The sequence below is a fragment of the Myxocyprinus asiaticus genome, chromosome 15 (assembly GCF_019703515.2).
Source record: "Myxocyprinus asiaticus isolate MX2 ecotype Aquarium Trade chromosome 15, UBuf_Myxa_2, whole genome shotgun sequence".
In the NCBI taxonomy this organism is placed as follows: Eukaryota; Metazoa; Chordata; class Actinopteri; order Cypriniformes; family Catostomidae; genus Myxocyprinus; species Myxocyprinus asiaticus.
In genome coordinates this window covers 2,293,080-2,311,949 of record NC_059358.1, presented here as the reverse complement: position 1 = coordinate 2,311,949, position 18,870 = coordinate 2,293,080, and the positions used below count along the sequence as shown (strand labels likewise).

The 18,870-nt window shown below is 38.1% G+C and overlaps 1 protein-coding gene across 6 annotated transcripts in view; it reads right to left on the bottom strand.

Annotated features, from left to right (window-relative positions):
- The window catches only part of ubr5 (ubiquitin protein ligase E3 component n-recognin 5), a 75,234-nt gene extending 60,823 nt beyond the window's left edge, over positions 1 to 14,411 (bottom strand). For 5 of the 6 annotated variants that reach the window (XM_051719111.1, XM_051719114.1, XM_051719113.1 and 2 more), the window contains exons 1-5: positions 14,182 to 14,411; positions 4,582 to 4,626; positions 4,393 to 4,474; positions 2,665 to 2,741; positions 53 to 172 (exon numbers count right to left, since the gene is read on the bottom strand). In XM_051719111.1, coding sequence (XP_051575071.1) covers positions 53 to 172; positions 2,665 to 2,741; positions 4,393 to 4,474; positions 4,582 to 4,626; positions 14,182 to 14,243 — 386 coding nt within the window. In that variant the 5' untranslated portion in view covers positions 14,244 to 14,411. The remainder of the gene's footprint in view (positions 1 to 52; positions 173 to 2,664; positions 2,742 to 4,392; positions 4,475 to 4,581; positions 4,627 to 14,181) is intronic. The other variant, XM_051719116.1, reaches the window with a different exon arrangement.
- Positions 14,412 to 18,870: the final 4,459 nt, after the last annotated feature.

Genomic DNA, 18,870 nt, shown 5'->3' with positions numbered 1-18,870 from the left:
GCTGCCAACTTTACCTGATGGCTGCACATCTCAAAGCCCTGCCACAACTTACCCAAGGGTGTTGCCTGCCAGTCTGCCCAGTGTGTCAGAACCAGACAGGAACCAGGGCGGATCACTAGTCCTGCCTGGCTTGGAGCTCCTTCCTGTCCCTGAGACACTGCTCAACTTTGAACTGGAAACAAAAGATGGGAGATCAGTTACACATCTATAGTCCCACATGAGGGACCATCACAGAGCCTGGAGATCACAGGCCTATGAGCCAATTGGGGGGTGACTAACATGGCAACACCCTTGGGAATCAAACCTGACTGCAGCTCATTCCGCAGGCAAATCACGTGCCATCATGCCCTTTAAATATTTTGGTAATTTACAACCACTGTGGATTGCTTGCGGATCACAAATGGGATTTGCACTGTTGCAACATCACTACAATCCCAAAATCCCAATTCCCCCGAATCAAAACACACAACCAAACACCAACCAACCTGCTCATTTCAAGCAAATCAAAAACACTGAACCAATGCACAACCATGTTTTTTTTGTTTTGTTTTTAAGTCTGTTAATGCAACAGATAACTGGTTCATAAACTAGTGTTGTAAAACTATTGCACATAATGTGTAATGCGTGTATATTCATAAAAAATACTTTTATGGTGTTGTAATCCTAGTCCAATATTTTAAAAATTTACAAGACTTTTTTCTGCAGTGTTTGGGTAATAAGAAAGTGTGTACGGTACTAAAAATCATAGCATGGAATATATGATCAAGTCATCCAAATATCCATTTAAATGAATAGGTTTGCTTATGTTCTTTTTATATCTAATAACATGGGACAAATTATTTATTTTTTATCCCCTTTTCTCCCCAGTTTGGAATGCCCAATTCCCACTACTTAGTAGGTCCTCGTGGTGGCGTGGTTACTCACCTCAATCCGGGTGGCGGAGGACAAGTCTCAGTTGCCTCCGCTTCTGAGACCATCAATCCGCGCATCTTATCACGTGACTCGTTATGCATGACACCGTGGAGGCTCATGCTACTCTCCACGATCCACACACAACTTACCACACGCCCCATTGAGAGCGAGAACCAATAATTGTGACCACGAGGAGGTTACCCCATGTGACTCTACCCTCCCTAGCAACCAGACCAATTTGGTTGCTTAGGAGACCTGGCTGGAGTTACTCAGCACGCCCTGGATTCGAACTCACGACTCCAGGGTTGGTAGCTAGCGTCAATACTCGCCGAGATACCCAGACCCCCACAACATAGGACTACTGATAACTATTCAATTTTAGTACTAATCGTGTACTGGCAAATGTTTCTAGTCATTGTGAGTTCATATACGCAGTGTTAATGACACGCAGTGACACAGAGGAGGAGACGCTTCCTCTATTTCTGTGGAGTGATGAAATGATGAAATGAAATCTCAAAGGTTTTGCTTCATGAGAAATAAGGGCTTGTGGGTTTAATCAAAGAGCATTAAAATACCATGTGAAAGTGAAGAAATTAGGACAGATATATTTTACTATTGCAAAATAATGTAATAAAAATATATATAAAAAAAAAAACAGCCTATAATATAAAATACAGGAGTTCCAAAACAACAAAAACCAAAGTCGACCAAAAAGAGAGATATTTTACGCATTTAGAACAATTTTGATATTTAAAACGCCACTGATACGTTTTTAAAGCCTTAAAATGAAATCATATATCCCTATTTTATTATTTGATTTATATCTTTTAAGATAAATATGAAATATGACAATTACTCGTGAAAGCCCTAAAACAGACAATTAATCATCATAATCGCAATTATTCGTTTGACAATTAATCATCAGACAAATTTCATAATCGTGACAGCCTTAACATAAACTAATAGATGTGTTAATATTAGTCAATATTTTCCCAGCTCAATAGTGTTAGTTGTCTTTAAATGCATAAATGTTAAATATGTCCAAGTTTAGCAGCAAAGTATATTTTACAGCGCATATTAGCATGTCCCTGTACAATAGAAAAGTCCTGCATCCTATCTGAAACAGAAAATATGATTGGTTGGAAGAAATCCCATCCTAGCTGAAAACAAATGTTCTGATTGGTTGTTCAGCTAAGTCAGACTGTCTATCATGCCTTCAGGTCAGCATTCCAGAGTCCTGAATCCTGCCACTCCATGAGCTTGTAGGGAGAACTCTCTGCATACCTTTTCAAATAAAAAAAAAATAAAAAAATCACAATGCACTCAACGGTGCTGCGGCATGGGCTCAGTAGTCTGAAAAGTTACGGGTCAAAAGCCAGCTCGTTGTTCTGGTGGCCTTTAATATGCATCATCACTTATTGTAGGCGAGCATATGCAAAATCCTTTAAAAAAAAAAAAAATAGGTGGGCGTACGGCGTGTGCTTGTGTATGCACTACACTACTAGTCTTCGTGCCAAAAACAAGGCCACAACACAACCTTGTTTCTTCTACAAAACATGCTGTGGTTACAACCAGTGAAATGTCAGTGTAGCTGTTTTGATAATCAAGTCATGCTTCAGACAATCTTCAAATACAGGCCAAGTTTCGTCTAGGGCAATTCTAACCAGGAGCCACATATCTAATCTAGGGTGATTTTGAATGCCAGCTCAAACATGCACTTTCCACATCTCTAATGGGGTATTCATATCTCACCCATCATTGCCATCAGGCTTGCTGAGCTCCAGACGGTCGGGCTGGATGGCAAAACTTATCCTACAGATACGTCCATCCTGAAACAAAAAGCATAGTATTTTCATTCTTCATAGAAGCAGTGCACACCATCATCATGTGATTTAGACCATATACAGTTGAAGTCAGAAGTTTACATACACATCAGCCAAATACATTTAAACTCAGTTTTTCACAATTCCTGACATTTAATCGTAGAAAACATTCCCTGTCTTAGGTCAGTTAGGATCACTACTTTATTTGAAGAATGTGAAAAGTCAGAATAATAGTAGAGAGAATGATTTATTTCAGCTTTTATTTCTTTCATTACATTCCCAGTGGGTCAGAAGTTTACATACACTTTGTTAGTATTTGGTAGCATTGCCTTTAAATTGTTTAACTTGGGGCCAACATTTTGGGAAGCCTTCCACAAGCTTCTCACAATAAGTTGCTGGAATTTTGGCCCATTCCTCCAGACAGAACTGGTGTAACTGAGTCAGGTTTGTAGGCCTCATTGCTCACACACGCTTTTTCATCGGATTAAGGTCAGGGCTTTGTGATGGCCACTCCAATACCTTGACTTTGTTGTCCTTAAGCCATTTTTCCACAACTTTGGAGGTATGCTTGGGGTCATTTTCCAATTGGAAGACCCATTTGCAACCGAGCTTTAACTTCCTGGCTGATGTCTTGAGATGCTGCATCAATATATCCACATCGTTTTCCTTCCTCATGATGCCATCTATTTTGTGAAGTGCACCAGTCCCTCCTGCAGCAAAGCACCACCCCCAACATGATGCTGCCACCCCCATGCTTCACGGTTGGGATGGTGTTCACCCTTTTTCCTCCAAACATAACGATGGTCATTATGGCCAAAAAGTTCAATTTTTGTTTCATCAGACTAGAGGACATTTCTCTAAAAAGTAAGATCTTTGTCCCCATGTGCACTTGCAAACTGCAGTCTGGCTTTTTAATGGCAGTTGGAGCAGTGGCATCTTCCTTGCTGAGCAGTTTCAGGTTATGTCGATATAGGACACGTTTTACTGTGGATATAGATACTTGTCTACCTGTTTCCTCCAGCATCTTCACAAGGTCCTTTGCTGTTGTTCTGGGATTGATTTGCACTTTTCGCACAAAATTACGTTCATCTCTAGGAGAAAGAATGTGTCTCCTTCCTGAGCAGTATGATGGCTTTGTGGTCCCATGGTGTTTACACTAGCATACTATTGTTTGTACAGATGAATGTGGTACCTTCAGGCGTTTGGAAATTGCTCCCAAGGATGAACAAAACTTATGGAGGTTTAGTATGGAGGTTTTGATTTTCTCATGATGTCAAGCAAAGAGACACTGAGTTTGAAGGTAGGCCTTAAAATACATCCACAGTGCAGAATCATCTTGTGCCAGGTTTGATTTCACTGGAGGTTCTCATGTGTGTGTCTAAACCAAAGGAGACACGCCAGTTCGACTTCGCAAAATGGAGATATTTGAGAGCTGAAGTGGAGGTGAAATTTTCAGTGAATAACTTAATGTGGCTTCAAAAGACCAATTTTGCAGCTTGATCTGTCATTCTAGGGAAATTGCATGGCGATTCCTTAAAATATCTCCTTACATGTTCCACAGAAAAAAATAAAAGCACAGGGGTTTGGAACAACTATTTGTTTAGTGATCTACTCCATTAAAAGATGATGACCCTCAAGAAAGAAGAAAAAAAGCTACCTCAAGGAGAAATCCAGCATGATTTGGTCCAACCACACACTGTTTAAGTTTGGCCTGCTCCAACGGAATAAGGTGTGGATGACTGCAGAGAGAAAAATGTTCGCCAAGTCTTTTTTGGACACTCCACTGATGTGGAAACAGCTTTAAAATCAATATATTAAGAACTTTAAACTTGTTGCTAAAGCTTACCTGTTGCAGTTGTATTTGTTGAGCTTCTCTGACACTTCACGAAGCCTGTCGGAAACAACAAAAGCATATGATTAAAAACAGTCTGTTGTGGCTTCTAAAAACGACTCAATGCCCAGAGCAATACTATGTACTCCAAACTAATAATGCTCTTTCCACATTATCAAAGGCACTGTGTGATCCACGCTTGGCTGCATTAAGAGAGCCATCATTTATTCTGGCTTCAGCAATTGCCCACATGTCTGAACTGAAACTGGCCAAACTCTTGGCAGGAAGAAGTTGAGAGAGGATGATTATTATGGTTGAAAAGGAGAACAGTAGGAGACGGAAGGCCCATGTTCAGCGGAAACTAAGTGGGCCAGTGGGTCGCTTTATTTTACAATACAAATGATAACAAACATGATTGCCTACTTGAGAACAAGGTATGCTGCTCTGCTCGCTGTCACTTTTTAAACACTTGTTTAATAGTATACATAAGGCATACAAGCAATTTTAGAAACATTACATAAAATATGCCACCCAGGGAATGAAAACAAAGTCAAAAACATTGAACGTCTACTGAAGAGTTGACCAAAGTTGACCAGAGCGTTGTTGGTTGTGTTCATGCGTTAACGTGTCTGTATACGCTTGTGGTCAAAAGAGTATACTTTGAAAGGCTAATGTGCTCAGCCATGTGCCAGACGTAATGGCACGTGAGAAAATAATGTATATCCTCGCCTTTAAAATGCTGCCTTTGTAGGCAGCTCACTAGGTTTTGGAACAGAGACCACCTGTGACAAGAAAAGCAAATAACAACCAATAATTCTGTTCCTAATGCCCAAAGTATACTTTGACTTTGACACGAAAGCTCAACATCAGCGTACAGTCGAACGCAAGCCTGTCAAAGTGTACTCCATATGACTCTGCTAGCATAAATATTACACCATGTATAGTATACAGAGATTAGGGGTTGTATTGTGTTTTTTGTTGTTTAATGTGCGTTGCGTTTAATACATTATCGCAGCTGTTAGAAGTTCATTATTCTCTCTCTGTGAGTGTAAATGGGCACCATACAATTAATGCAAGTGTACTGTCATTTTTTCCTCATTCAAATCAGAATACATCTGTAATAAAGGGACATTTCTGGTTCATGTTACATCAGCCAAACCTTAAAGTCCAAATTCCAAGCTTTTAAATGACACCTATTTTTCAAATGAGAAGCTTTTAATTAATTAGCTAGCAGTTCCAGGTTAGGGCTGGGCGATCTGGTTTCAGAAATTATGTCTCGATATTTTTCAGCAAATTGATGATAATTATGTTTTGTTCTGAAATAGCAAAAGTGTTTTTTTTTTTTAAATCATTTCATCTAAACAGCCACTGTAGCCCAAAGGTATTAAATACAAATCTATTTAAAAATGATGAAGGGTTTGAGCATGAACTGCCCGTTTAAGGTCCTGCCACAGCATCTCATTCGGGTTCAAGTCAGGACTTTGACTTGGCCACTCAAATTAAAATTTGGATTCCTTTGAGCCATTCAGATGTGGACTTACTCCTATGCTTTGGGTCATTGTCTTGCTGTATAATCCAGTTGTGCTTGAGCTTCAACTCATGGACTGATGACCGGACGTTCTTTTTAGGATTTTCTGGTAGAGAGCAGAATTCATGTTTCCCTCAATTATTGCAAGTCGCCCTGAAGCAACAAAGCATCCCTATACCATCACACTCCCACCATCATGCTTGACTGTAGGTATGATGATCTTTTTGTGGAATTCTGTGTTTGATTTATGCCAGATGTAACGGGACCCCTGTCTTCCAAACAGTTCCACTTTCAACTCATAAGTCCAAAGAACATACTCCCAAAAGGTTTGTGGATCATCAATGTGTGTTTTGGCACAATTCAGACTTAAGCCTTAATGTTCTTCTGGGTTAGCCGTGGTTTTCTCCTCGCCACTCTTCCATAGATGGCATTTTTGCCCAGTGTCTTTCTGATTGTGGAGTCATTAACAGTGACCTTTATTGATGCGAGAGAGGCCTGCAGTTCCTTGGATGTTGTCCTTGGCTCTTTTGTGACTTCCTGGATGAGTCATCGCTGTGCTCTTGGAGGACTTTTGGAAAGTCGGCCACTTCTGGAAAGGTTCAGTACTGTGCCAAGTTTTCTGCATTTGGAGATAATGGCTCTCACTGTGGTCCTTTGGAGTCCCAGAGCCTTTGAATAGCTTTGTAACCCTTCCCAGACTGATATATTTAAATCAGCTTTTTCCTCATAATTTTTGGAATTTCTTTCGACCTTGGCATAGTGTGCTACTGGCTGAGACCTTTTAGCCAACTTCATGCTGCTGAAAAAGTTCTATTTAGGTGTTAATTTGATTGAACAGGGCTGGCAGTAATCAGGCCTGAGTGCGTCTAGTCCAGCTGCACCCCATTATGAATGCAGTTTCATAGATTTGGGGATTTAGTAACTAAGGGAGGCAAATACTTTCTCACACAGGCCCAGTTGGTATTGGATAACTTTTTTGCTTCAATAAATAACATTATCATTTAAAAACTGTATTTTGTGTTTACTCAGATTGCCTTTGTTTAATGTTAGATGTTGTTTGAAACAATTAAGTATGAAATATACACAAAAACAAAAGAAATCAGGATGGGGGCAAATACTTTTTCTTAGCACTGTAGTTTTGTTCCCACAAAAAAAAAAAAAGAAAAAAGAATGAAACGTAATAAACTTTGCTAAACCCTGGTTATACATGTGGCTGGAAATCATGAGCTGCTCAGCATCCAAAATGTAATTACATTTAATAAGGTAATGTTTCACAAAACTTCAACATTAATTGTTGCCAATGGCGTTTGATAGCAAAATCACTACTATTATTACAATCAGAGCTGTTCAGCTGCAGGGAGAAGATGACTATTCAAAACTGTCTTCATATCATCTTCATAATAACACACCTGTTACATTTCAAATTCCTGACTGTGCAGGTATTTTTGCTTTTGAGCTTTGTTTATCAGTCAATATTGTTCTTGTTTTGATTGTCTAATTAAAGCTTATTTGTTTTTTTCTGTTCTGTGGGTTAAGGATGTTATGGTTACATCACTGTTGGATAGTGGTCTATATAATTTAGCTTTGGGTGCACAATTTTTCTTTGCCTATCAACATGTCGCTTTAATATAGGTAAAATGTTTCTCTCCACGTGTAATGTTAATGGGCTGGTGCACCCTATAAAAAAGAAGGTTGTATCTTTTCTTAAGTGTAAAAAATTTGATATAGTGTTCCTTCAAGAAATGCACCTTTCTCCACAGGAAGCTGAAAAACTTGGCAGGGCATGGGGTGGGTATGCGTTTTTGCAGTGCTGGTTCGAGTAAGAGCAGGGGAGTCATCACACTGATAAGTAAGCATTTATAATTTAAATGTCTCAAACATATCAAGGACAATTTAGGAGGAGTCATAATTGTTTGGTTGAAATACAAGGGCAAAATCTTATTTAGGCTAATATTTATGCACCCAATGCTGATGATCAGAACATTTTTATAGCTCTTGAGGGTAAGCCACAAGCAGCTGGGATCCTTCATGATATGGTTTTGGATGGAGACTTCAATCTTTTAATGGATCCAGTCCTTTATCATAGTGATGCAAAGGTGTGTAGACCCTTTAGAGCAACGTTGACACTACAGAGGATGTGTAAAAATCTTGCTCTTACAGACATTTGGAGACTCCTGAATCCATCTGAGAGAGACTACTTTTTTTTTTCATCAGTTTGTATGATTTACTCAAAAGCAGATTTCTTTTTGATATCTAAGTCACTTATTCCATCTGCCACTGACTGCTCAATTGGGAACATTATAGTTTCAGATCATGCTTTGGTGTGTTTAGAGATGTTGCCGCATATAGAGAAAAAAAATCATATAGAGGGTGCTTTAATACATCCCTTCTACAGGACCCAGCATTTCAACAAATGTTAAAGACAGAAGTCAATGTTTATGTAGGAACCAATGGGTCCTCTGTGGGTGTGGCATGGGAGGCAGTAATTAGGGGGCGGATCATACATTATGCCTCATTCATTAAAAAGACCAAAGCACAGGAATTCATAGAATTGGACAAGAGTATTAAAAGTGCTGAAGTGCCAAATGTCATCCAATGGTCTTAGAGAGTTGATTCAGCCAAAGTATAGGTACAATACTATTTTGTCACAGAAGGTTGAGTTATCGTCCAATTTCCCTGATCCAGTTAGATGTAAAAAATATTGTCTAAAATTCTGGCTAATCGATTAAGCAGAGTAATTACATCTATTATACATATAGATCAAGTGGGGTTTCTTTGTGGATGTAGTTCTTCTGGTAATATTAGACGATTTATAAATATTATGTGGTTAGTAGCGAATGATCAGACCCCAATCGCTGCCATCTCACTCGACACAGAGAAGACTTTTGACAGGGTGGAATGGGACTATCTTTTTAAGATTTTGGTAATTTACGGATTTGGGAACACTTTTATTGGGTGGATTAAGTTACTTTATAAACAACCAGTAGTGGCAGTGCAAACTAGTAGATTAATTTCAGATTTTTTTTTTCTCTTGGTAGGGGTACCCGGCAAGGCTGTCCTCTCTCCCCTTTAATGTTCTGTCTTGCCCTGGAAACATTAGGAGCCGCAATTAGAAAAGAGGATGATTTTCCTGGTATTGTAGCAGGAGGTGTGGTGCATAAACTCCTACGCAGATGATATATTATTATTTGTCTCAGACCCTAGTAGATATATGTCTAGCCTCCATAGAATTATTCATTCTTTCTCCAAATTTTCAGGATATAGGGTGAATTGGTTTAAATCAGAAGCTCTTGCTCTGACAGCATATTGCCCTGCCACGGCTTTCCAACCTGGCACCTTTCAATGGCCCAACCAAGGCATTAGGTATTTAGGCATTTTATTTCCAGCAAATTTGAGAGATTTAGTTAGAGTTAATTTTGACCCATTGATGAAAAGTTTCTCGTGCGATGTGGACAGATGGGCTTCACTACATTTGTCTATGGCAAGGAAGGTCAATGTTATAAAAATTATTTGTATCCCCAAATTCAATTATGTTCTACAGTCTTTCTCTCTAGAAGTTCCTCTTTCTTATTTTAAACAATTTGATAGAATATCTAAGCCTTTTCTTTAGAATGGTAAACGAACTTGGTTGCATTTCAGTAAGTTACATAGACCAATTGACAAAAGAGGCTTAGGCCTCCCCAAAATTGTGTTTTATTACTATGCTTTTAGTCTCAGTCACCTGGCCCATTGGTCTCAATCACCAGAAAGAACCCCTCCCTGGTACTACACTGAACAAGCAGCCCTCACCCCAATCTCACCATTGTAAAGTCTTTCTATCAAATTGCCTAGAGAAGCAAAACTGCACCCCATTATTTCAAACTTACATTTAGTATGGACAAAGGTTTCCCATATGTTCAATTTTGATACTTACCTAAATGTTTCCTCAAGCATATGGCTGAACCCCCAAATTATGTATTGACAAGTCCCTCTTTTGCTGGAAAGAATGGATTGAGAGGGGTGTTGCTGCTAGTGCCCGACTGATTTATCGGTCAGCCGATATTAGCCTTTCACAGATATATCATATCGGCGTATATGTTTTCCGATATGCGCAGATATGAAAACTTTTTATTTAGAACATATAATGCAGAAAACAATGCATGGGGTGATTTAGAATTGGTGTCACAATGTAGTTTGTCCAGCAGAGCGCGCTCCGACTGCATTGTTTATAGAGCTGAGCTGACGGTGGTTCTGCAGACAGGGCGGAGTTAAGCGGTGTCTTCACTGTAAGTTGCTAACTAGTTTGTGAAATACATACTGGAAAGTTAATAAATAATGCCTTCATCATTTTCCAGATCATTCGAAAATATTACACAGCAGTTTGGGATTTCTAGGTCTCAATTTTTCAGGTATTTACAGTTGCGCCATCTACTTTGTATTATTTGTGGTGGTAGTACACAGCCCCCTAAAGCTGCAGACACCCTCTGTGTGGTATTCAGGTTAAGATCTTGCATTGTTTCTACTGGACTCTGTCTAGATTGTTTAGGCTTGGTTTAAAAGACAAACCTACCTGCTGGCGATGTCAGTTGGAGGATCGAGACATGGCCCATGCTCTGTGGTTCTGCGTTAAGATTCAAGAATTCTGGTTGAAAGTCCAGAATTTTATCTTTGAGATTTTAGATACTCAAATTTCACTCTGCCCCAGATTATGTATATTGGGTGATGGGGCGGTCATTAAAGTAGGTTACAAATGTACAAAAAGCTGCATCCAAACTAGTGTAATGACTTGCAGACAAACCATTCTTAGAGGATGGAAATCAAAAAGCGCTCCCTCATTTCAACAATGGTTCACCGAATTAGGCAGGGTGGTGGCATTTGAAAATATGTCATGCAAACAGCTTGGCAGATCAGAAGCATATGGTAAGAAATGGGACAAATATATGACCTTTCTGGAGGGCTTTCGGTGAGGATCATGTGGAGAGAAGCATGATTGTGGTTGAAATTGTAAATCGTATCCTTTGTGGAATTTTTCTTTTCTCCTCTTTATTTGTTGATTTTTATAGTTTTATTTTCTCAAATATTTCTGTTTGTTTGTTTATAAGTGTGCAACTCAGGCTTGAATGTACAGTTTGAGAGCTTACAAATCATCGATAGTGATATAAACTAGAAATTTTCAGAATTCAAATGGGTCTTAAGTTTTGAAATCTGCGACAGGATATTGAGGTAAGCCTTGTGCTCATGAAGTGAAGCCCCCGTGATATCAAGCAATCAGCTCTGCACTATCCCATCTCTGGAGCACTGATGGCAAGGGAAGCCCGGTTGAAGCGCAAGCTCCAAAATGACACTAGAACAGAGCAGAGTGCATCATTTGCACAAGCTTCTGTGATGTCTTGCGCCAAATGCGTCAAACTGCATCATGCAAATGTGTCTAAAGCGTATCAAGTGCCAGACACCAGCTTCAGAGGCCCGATAGTGCAAAATTTAGTCATATGTGCATGTGTTTTCCTTGAATCGATCTTACGATTTAAGAAACTATATCGAGATCGTTCAAATAAGGATCATCGTAAAACTGTTATTTTTACCCACCCCTACTTCCGGGTTTTGGAACGCGGATGTAAACGATTGCATGTTAAAGTTCAATAGTGGCGAATGGGAGTAAAGTCTCTCTCTTTTAGCAGCTGTATAAGAAACCTAAAATAGAATATTATATTATATTAATAGAATACTTCTATAGAATAGAAACATAAAAGTTATCAATAAGACTCCAGTGGTTTAATCCATGTCTTCAAAGGCAATATGATAGGTGTAGGTGAGAAACAGATCAATATTTAAACCTTGTGCGACCTTCGGGATATTTTTGCCTTTTTCATTTTGGCTGTGTTAATGCCAACAGCATACATTTTGCCAAAGGTGTGTATTTTTGGGGAATTTTGATATTTAAACCTCAGTCCCTATAATACATCTATAATACACTGTGTACACAAAATAGTCACACTCAGGACCTTCAGGACAAAAATGTCCCCATTGAAACCCATTAAAACTGCAATATTTGACCCCAGTGCATTAAAAGCATAAAATCATGAATTCTATGATATTATGCTTTCATTCCACCAGATGGCGCCATTTTTCTCATGTTTAGCCTATGGAGCAAATACAAGCTTTTCCCCTATTTTCTGTTTGCTGTATTATAGAGCACTGCAGGACAACTGAATAAATGATGCAGCTAAAATTGTGTGGGTGTGTTGGTATGGATGTCAGAGCGTGTTTTGTATGTGTGTATTGAGATATCTGTGTGTGTGTGTAAAAAACAACAGTGGCATTATGTAAACAAACTGGCATTTAAAGGGTTAAAATCCTGAAAATGAATGAATATTTGGTAGTTACGATCAGGATTGATGTTGGTTAAAAAGTCAGTGAAAGTGTAAAATATTATTAATATATAGTATTTTTATGGCAGTTTTTTGACGCTGACATTTTTGTCCTCTTAGGTCCTGAGTGTGAGTTTTTTTTTTTTTTTTTTTTTTTTTTTTTTTTTGAATCGGACACTGCACAAAAAATAATAATGCATCAAAATCAATGTTGTTGCTAATCAGTGACATATCCCAGACTGCTATAATCCAAAAAACAGAAATCCCCTTAGCATTTAGTATATGGAAAATAATTCATTTTTTGTTTGTTTTTTTCTTTCATAAAAAACAACAGTGGCATTATATAAACAAACTGGCATTTAAAGGGTTAAAATCCTGAAAATGAATGAATATTTGGTAGTTATGATCAGGACTGATGTTGGTTAAAAAAAATAACTCATTGAAAGTGGAAAATTATATTCATATATAATATTATTATGGCAGTTTTTTGACGTGGACATTTTTGTCCTCCAATAACCTCCGAGTAACTTTTTTAAATTGATGCATAAGGAGTTAAATCCTTGTTTTACTCTGAATTCTCCTCCCTGCACAGCAGATGGTGATATGCACGAAGAATGTGAATCGCCAAAAACAAACGAATGTGGAAGTGGAAATTTATAGTAAAAAAAAAAGGACTTAAATATTGATCTGTTTCGAACCCACACCCATCATATCACTTCAGAAGATGGATTCCTTTTATGCTGTCTTTATGTGCTTTTTTTGAGCTTCGAAGTTCTGGTCACCATTCACTTGCACTGGATGAACCAACAGAGAGGATAGATTTTTCTAACGATCTTTGTTTGTGTTCTGCGGAAGAAAGTAAGTCATAAACATCTGGGATGGCATGAGGGTGAGTAGGCTTCAATGATTGGAGAATTGTTATTTTTGGGTGAACTATTCCTTTAAAACATCATGAAACAAAACAGTACACCAGGACAAGAAGACCTGTCCATCACCCATACTGTCCAAGGATGCTTTCAATGTTACAGGCCATCAGCTGACCACACATGGATTGTCATTAGCCACAACAGTCACCCCTAAATCTCCATGCCAAACTTATCTCAATATTATTCTCACTAGTTGAGGATAATAACTCAAGTCAGTCTGATGATGACAGATCAGGATATTATATCAAAACCATTTACAATGGGGTTTCCCAAGCAATGACAAAGAAACAACCAAAATAATACTCAAGCCTACTGAATGCACAGGTATAGATATAGCTACAATGCTAAAACTAGACTCATCTATCAAACTCTGAAACATGTAAACAACCTTAAATCAAACCAACAAGACCAACAATGACCCTAAAACTAATTTTACACGATCTGTGGCATAACTTACACCCTTATCATGAGGCTAAATTAATTAAACGGATGAGCTCGCGCCATTAATTCGGTGTACTGTCAAAAACAAGTGTTCAGTGTAAAATGTGACTCTTAGATTTAACATAAATACCTTTATTAGAGCTGTAAATTCATATATTTATCACTGTTCCCTCTCTTTTCACCTCCCCATCCCCCAACCCGCATTGTGTCTCCAGTCACCAGGGCCTCGTTAATTTTACATCCAAATGTCCAACCTTGAGTGTTTGCAGAGGCTATAGAATACTTTATATATTTTGTTAAGATTCTTTAAAAGACGTTTGACCTCAGCAAGAGGGTGTGTGTTGCTTTCAAGCTCTTGTTTTTAAATAAATACCTGTCATTAAGCTGGTCTTCGGTCCCGGGTAACGGGTGAACCACGAAGTGAATGGACGTCATGGGTCCGGTCCCGGTTAAAAACGATATAATGGGTGGGGGGGTTGTTTTCTTATATTTACGGGTAAGGTGTGAAAAGTGTTTTCAATGTGAATCCCTTCGCCGAACGGAACAGAAGAGCTGAAATATACAACCGCCTCATCCACATGCGGCCATCTTAACTCGGGTTAATCTTCTTTGGGTCTGTTGGAGAGGAAGCGCATGGAACGGCGACGCTGATTGGTTCAGGGAGAGCGTGTGTCGTGGACGCGGATTGGTGGAGAGGATAAAGGGGCGGTTCCATGGGTAGGTCTTTTCCATGTGTTGTCATTGTTGTGAGAGCATTGTGTGTTTTTGTTGTTGGTTAGGATGGGCTCAATCCGATACCAAGTACTTTTATCGCAATATCGCAGATATCAGTACCGATACCTCTATTGAATTGAATTTTTATGAATTCTTTGGATAAAATTAGAAGCTTAAAGCTACACTATGTCACTTTTTTATGGTAAACAAATAACAAAATGTTATTAATGAGGGAGTGCAACAAAAATCATCTTCCAAACCATGTCTTTTCCCAAATATGCTTTAATAATGATTTATATGTTAGAGCTGTCGGGACGGATTTTGTGGGAAATTGCATACATGCACTGGCGGCCAAAAGTATGGAATAATGTACAGATTTTGCAATCATTTATATAAATAAATCCTTTAGTCCTAGGCTTGCTGAGAACATGTGAGTTTTGAAATGATGTTGACCACTGGTTGGTAACAATGACAATCTATAAATTAGTTACTACTGTGGTGGTCTATTTGGCCACGTTTGACCTTATCAGACTAGCAATCGTTATATCAAATGCTAACAAACATTGCCTAACTTTTGTAACATCATTTATATCAAAACATCAATGTTTCCAATAAGTCAAAACAACAGCATAAGATATGGCACTTACCTGCTCAGATGACATGCTTTCAGATATCTGTCTTTTCCTTTCTTTCGTTATTTATTTGTCCATTCGCTCTGATAAGATGTCCTGTATTCAGTGTACACCGATGCCTCGAACCACATTCATCCGTGCAGAGGAGCAGAGCCGAAGCATAACCAAAACAATGTTCTTCCGCAAGACACATGCAGTTTATTTAACCGCTAGAGTGCCAAAATTTACATAGTGTAGCTTTAAATTATTACTTATATTTTGTATATATTTACAGGCCTAAACAGAACATTATTAGGCTGCTTTGTTAACCTTTTAAAAATTTGTTAGTATAAGCCACTTATAAAACCTCAAAATTAACCATAGATATTAGTATATGGTTACTATGAATACAACTAAGTTACCATGGATACTACAGTAATGCTGTAGTAAAACCATGGTCAATTGTATCAAAACCACATTATAGCGAGAACCACATTATAGCGACCACGAGGAGGTTACCCCATGTGACTCTACCCTCCCTAGCAACCAGGCCAATTTGGTTGCTTAGGAGACCTGGCTGGAGTCACTCAGCACGCCCTGGAGTCGAACTCGTGACTCCAGGGGTGATAGTCAGCGTCTTTGCTTGCTGAGCTACCTAGGCCCCTGAGGACTGATATTCTTGGTACCACATCAGTATTGGAAGTATCGATACTTTAGTATCGATCTGCTCATCCCTAGTTGTTGGAGTCGAATGGACTGTACAACAAACAAAAAAGGTCGTTGCAATGCTTTCTGCATTCAGTCTTGGAGGATATTGGTTGATGCATGGTTTGAATCTATATTCATCCCACATAATGGGCTGTCTATGTGTGTGATTGCTGTGGCAGAGAACTATCAGACGTCTCATATTTCTAATGCACAACACAGGTTGATTGACCAACTGAGACTGACACATGACGCTTTGCTTTATTCCTATTCCCAAAGGAATAAAGCAATGATGTCATGCCTACCTACTGCTCGAACACACACACCTTTTTCACAAAAACATGCCCATGTCACATTATACACCAAAATAAAAATAAAACATTTAGAAAATGATAGTTTGCAAAAGTAAACAAAGAATACTTTCAGTAAGCTTGTGCTTCATAGTGACACTCAAGCACATTTTGCTCTAACACTCTCGTTGCTGCAATGCATCTTTTACTTTTAGGTTTTTGTGTAAATCCCATTATTTTCAGTGGTGCTTAAATGCAAAAAAAAAAAAAAAAAAAAAAAATTTTTTTTGACTGCCACATGCAGTATTTCACTCCCAAGTTTAAAAGCTCACCTTACACACACTTAGTGGACTAATTGCAAAAAATGCAAAAAATAAAAATACTTTTTTTTACAGACCCCAACAAATAAAATAAAAAAGATTCCATTAATTCATAAATAATAGTGCATATGTTACAATCTAATGATGAACATAGGTATATTTTTTATTGTCTCTTTATTGTTGTCTAAAATTTGTAAGCATGTAATTTTGGTCCTGTTTACTCTGTCTACCTGCAAAAAGTCTTATTTCATTCCACTAGATGGCAGCAAGTACTTGGAAAAACTTTTTTTCATCTATTGTTTTCCATCACAATACACAGTTCAGAAATGTAGCTCTTACACAGCTGAGCACTCACACCACAGACATCCAGTCAGTTTAAGATGGCATGCATGTTCCCCACTGCTTCATTGAATATATCGGCCTCTGAATGGACTAAAAGCTCAATCTAGAGGTCATTGGAAAACTGAGTTCTTCAACTAATATTGATATTGGACATTTCATTATCAGTAGTTTATAACATATTTAGCTGATTATTTGCTTTTCATGCTTTTTCTGCTGCACTGTTTCTGGACATCTGAGATATAACATTGGATTATTTTACCAAGTAAGCTCACAGACAAGTAAACAATGACTCATCTTGAAGAAAACAGCCTAAGGTAAGAGCTGATATGGAGTTTTGGCTACTTGGGGCTTACAGAAGCAGTGATCGGAGCAGACAAGAGACGTTTGTCTTTGTTGTTTTACAGAGATCATATTTCACTTTGATTCTTTTGACAATCATTTGAACTGTGGTGTTAGGGTGAATTATACAGTCATATTCCTGAGAATGAGAGCTTTCATTTGATATATGACTTGTCTATTTATGTGAAAGACTTTTCTGTTCATACGCATATTTCTACCTCATCACCTCTAGGTGGCGCTCATTTGCGACGCTAAGTTTTTAAGGCCTTATTTTTTTATTTTATGTAACATAAATGCAAAAAATTTATATTCTTTGAAAAGTTCAGATTCTAAGCTTACAGATGGTACCACATATGAGTGACTAACATATTCGGGTTTTTTATTTATTTATTTATTTATTTATTTGTTTGTTGTTTTTGGGATGAAATGTGACTTGTTCTTGACAAGTTGCATGATATTCACCCTCATATTGAAGAACACCTGTAACTGCATTCTACATAAATGCAGAGGTAACTTGTTACTTGTCATTTATGTTATAAATATTATTTGCAGTGTGGGAAAAGTTCAGGCAATTACCAAGAAAGTGATTTTATGAACGCTTAGATGTTGGTATATCCCACTGCTGACAAATTCCCTGATGTTTGGAATAATCAGATTTAAAAGGCTTGTAATCATAAAGGGCTCTTAATTTCAGCTAGTAGTGAAAATGTTTTATAGGTAATATCCTTTCTGCTGTTCTATACGATTATCAGGAACTGAAACTGGTTAAGAATAATGCTGCAACATGAAGGACTGCCGTGTTATGTCACATTCATTACATAAAGTTGTGATATTACACTACAGTTGGAGAAACAGGTTAACTTATTTTCTAGATGAACTAGTTGTCAGAATCGCAGGCAACCACATCAGATTCACCATGACACACTGTATTGTTTCTGTTCCTTGTAAAAATTTATGATGCAAAATGAAGAAACACTGTATTTCTGCTCTAAGCAAATTAGTGACATTGATCAGACAGTCAGAATTCCTTGCTTCCACTGAAGCTCTTTGGAATGTTGTAAAATCATGCTGGAAAACATTTTGTTCATGTCAGCTCCAGTGCATGCTGTCATTAAAGCAAAAATGGGACATACCAAATACTAAGACATTACTAAGTTATTTTTAACAAAAACTTTGCTAAGTGAGTTAAAGAGTCACTTTGTGTAAGCATGTCACAAGCTATTCTGGGAATCACAAAAGGGTGTATGAGTTTGGTGCACTTTGTGCTCTGATGAGAATCTGTGAGCTAAAAATAGACAAATCCAGAGGTTATATAGTCCTGTTATAACACTATTAAATGTAGGTTAATAGCTGGGGTGCACAGGTTAAATAGAAAAAGACAATAAGAGCTTTCAAGCAGCAACGCAGCATAAAGACCAATATTTCAGCCAGGCTAATTAATCTGTCAATATTTGTCCGATTTGAGATTATTGGCATCGGCTGATAACCGCATCCCCTTGGATGATTAACAGAAGTGTTAGTTTCCCCCTTTGTCAGATCCAAAATCTTCTGACAGCCCGGTCAAAGATAAACAATTCCCGTTTTACAACATCTGTAGTGAATTTTGAGTAAATATTGTGTAACTGAAATGTTCGTTGTATTTCAGATATTTTGTGTACATCATATTTGCTGTCATTAGGTATTTATCAGCAAGCATTAAACCAGCCACAGACCACTGTGCCTTTTTGATATCAGGATCAGC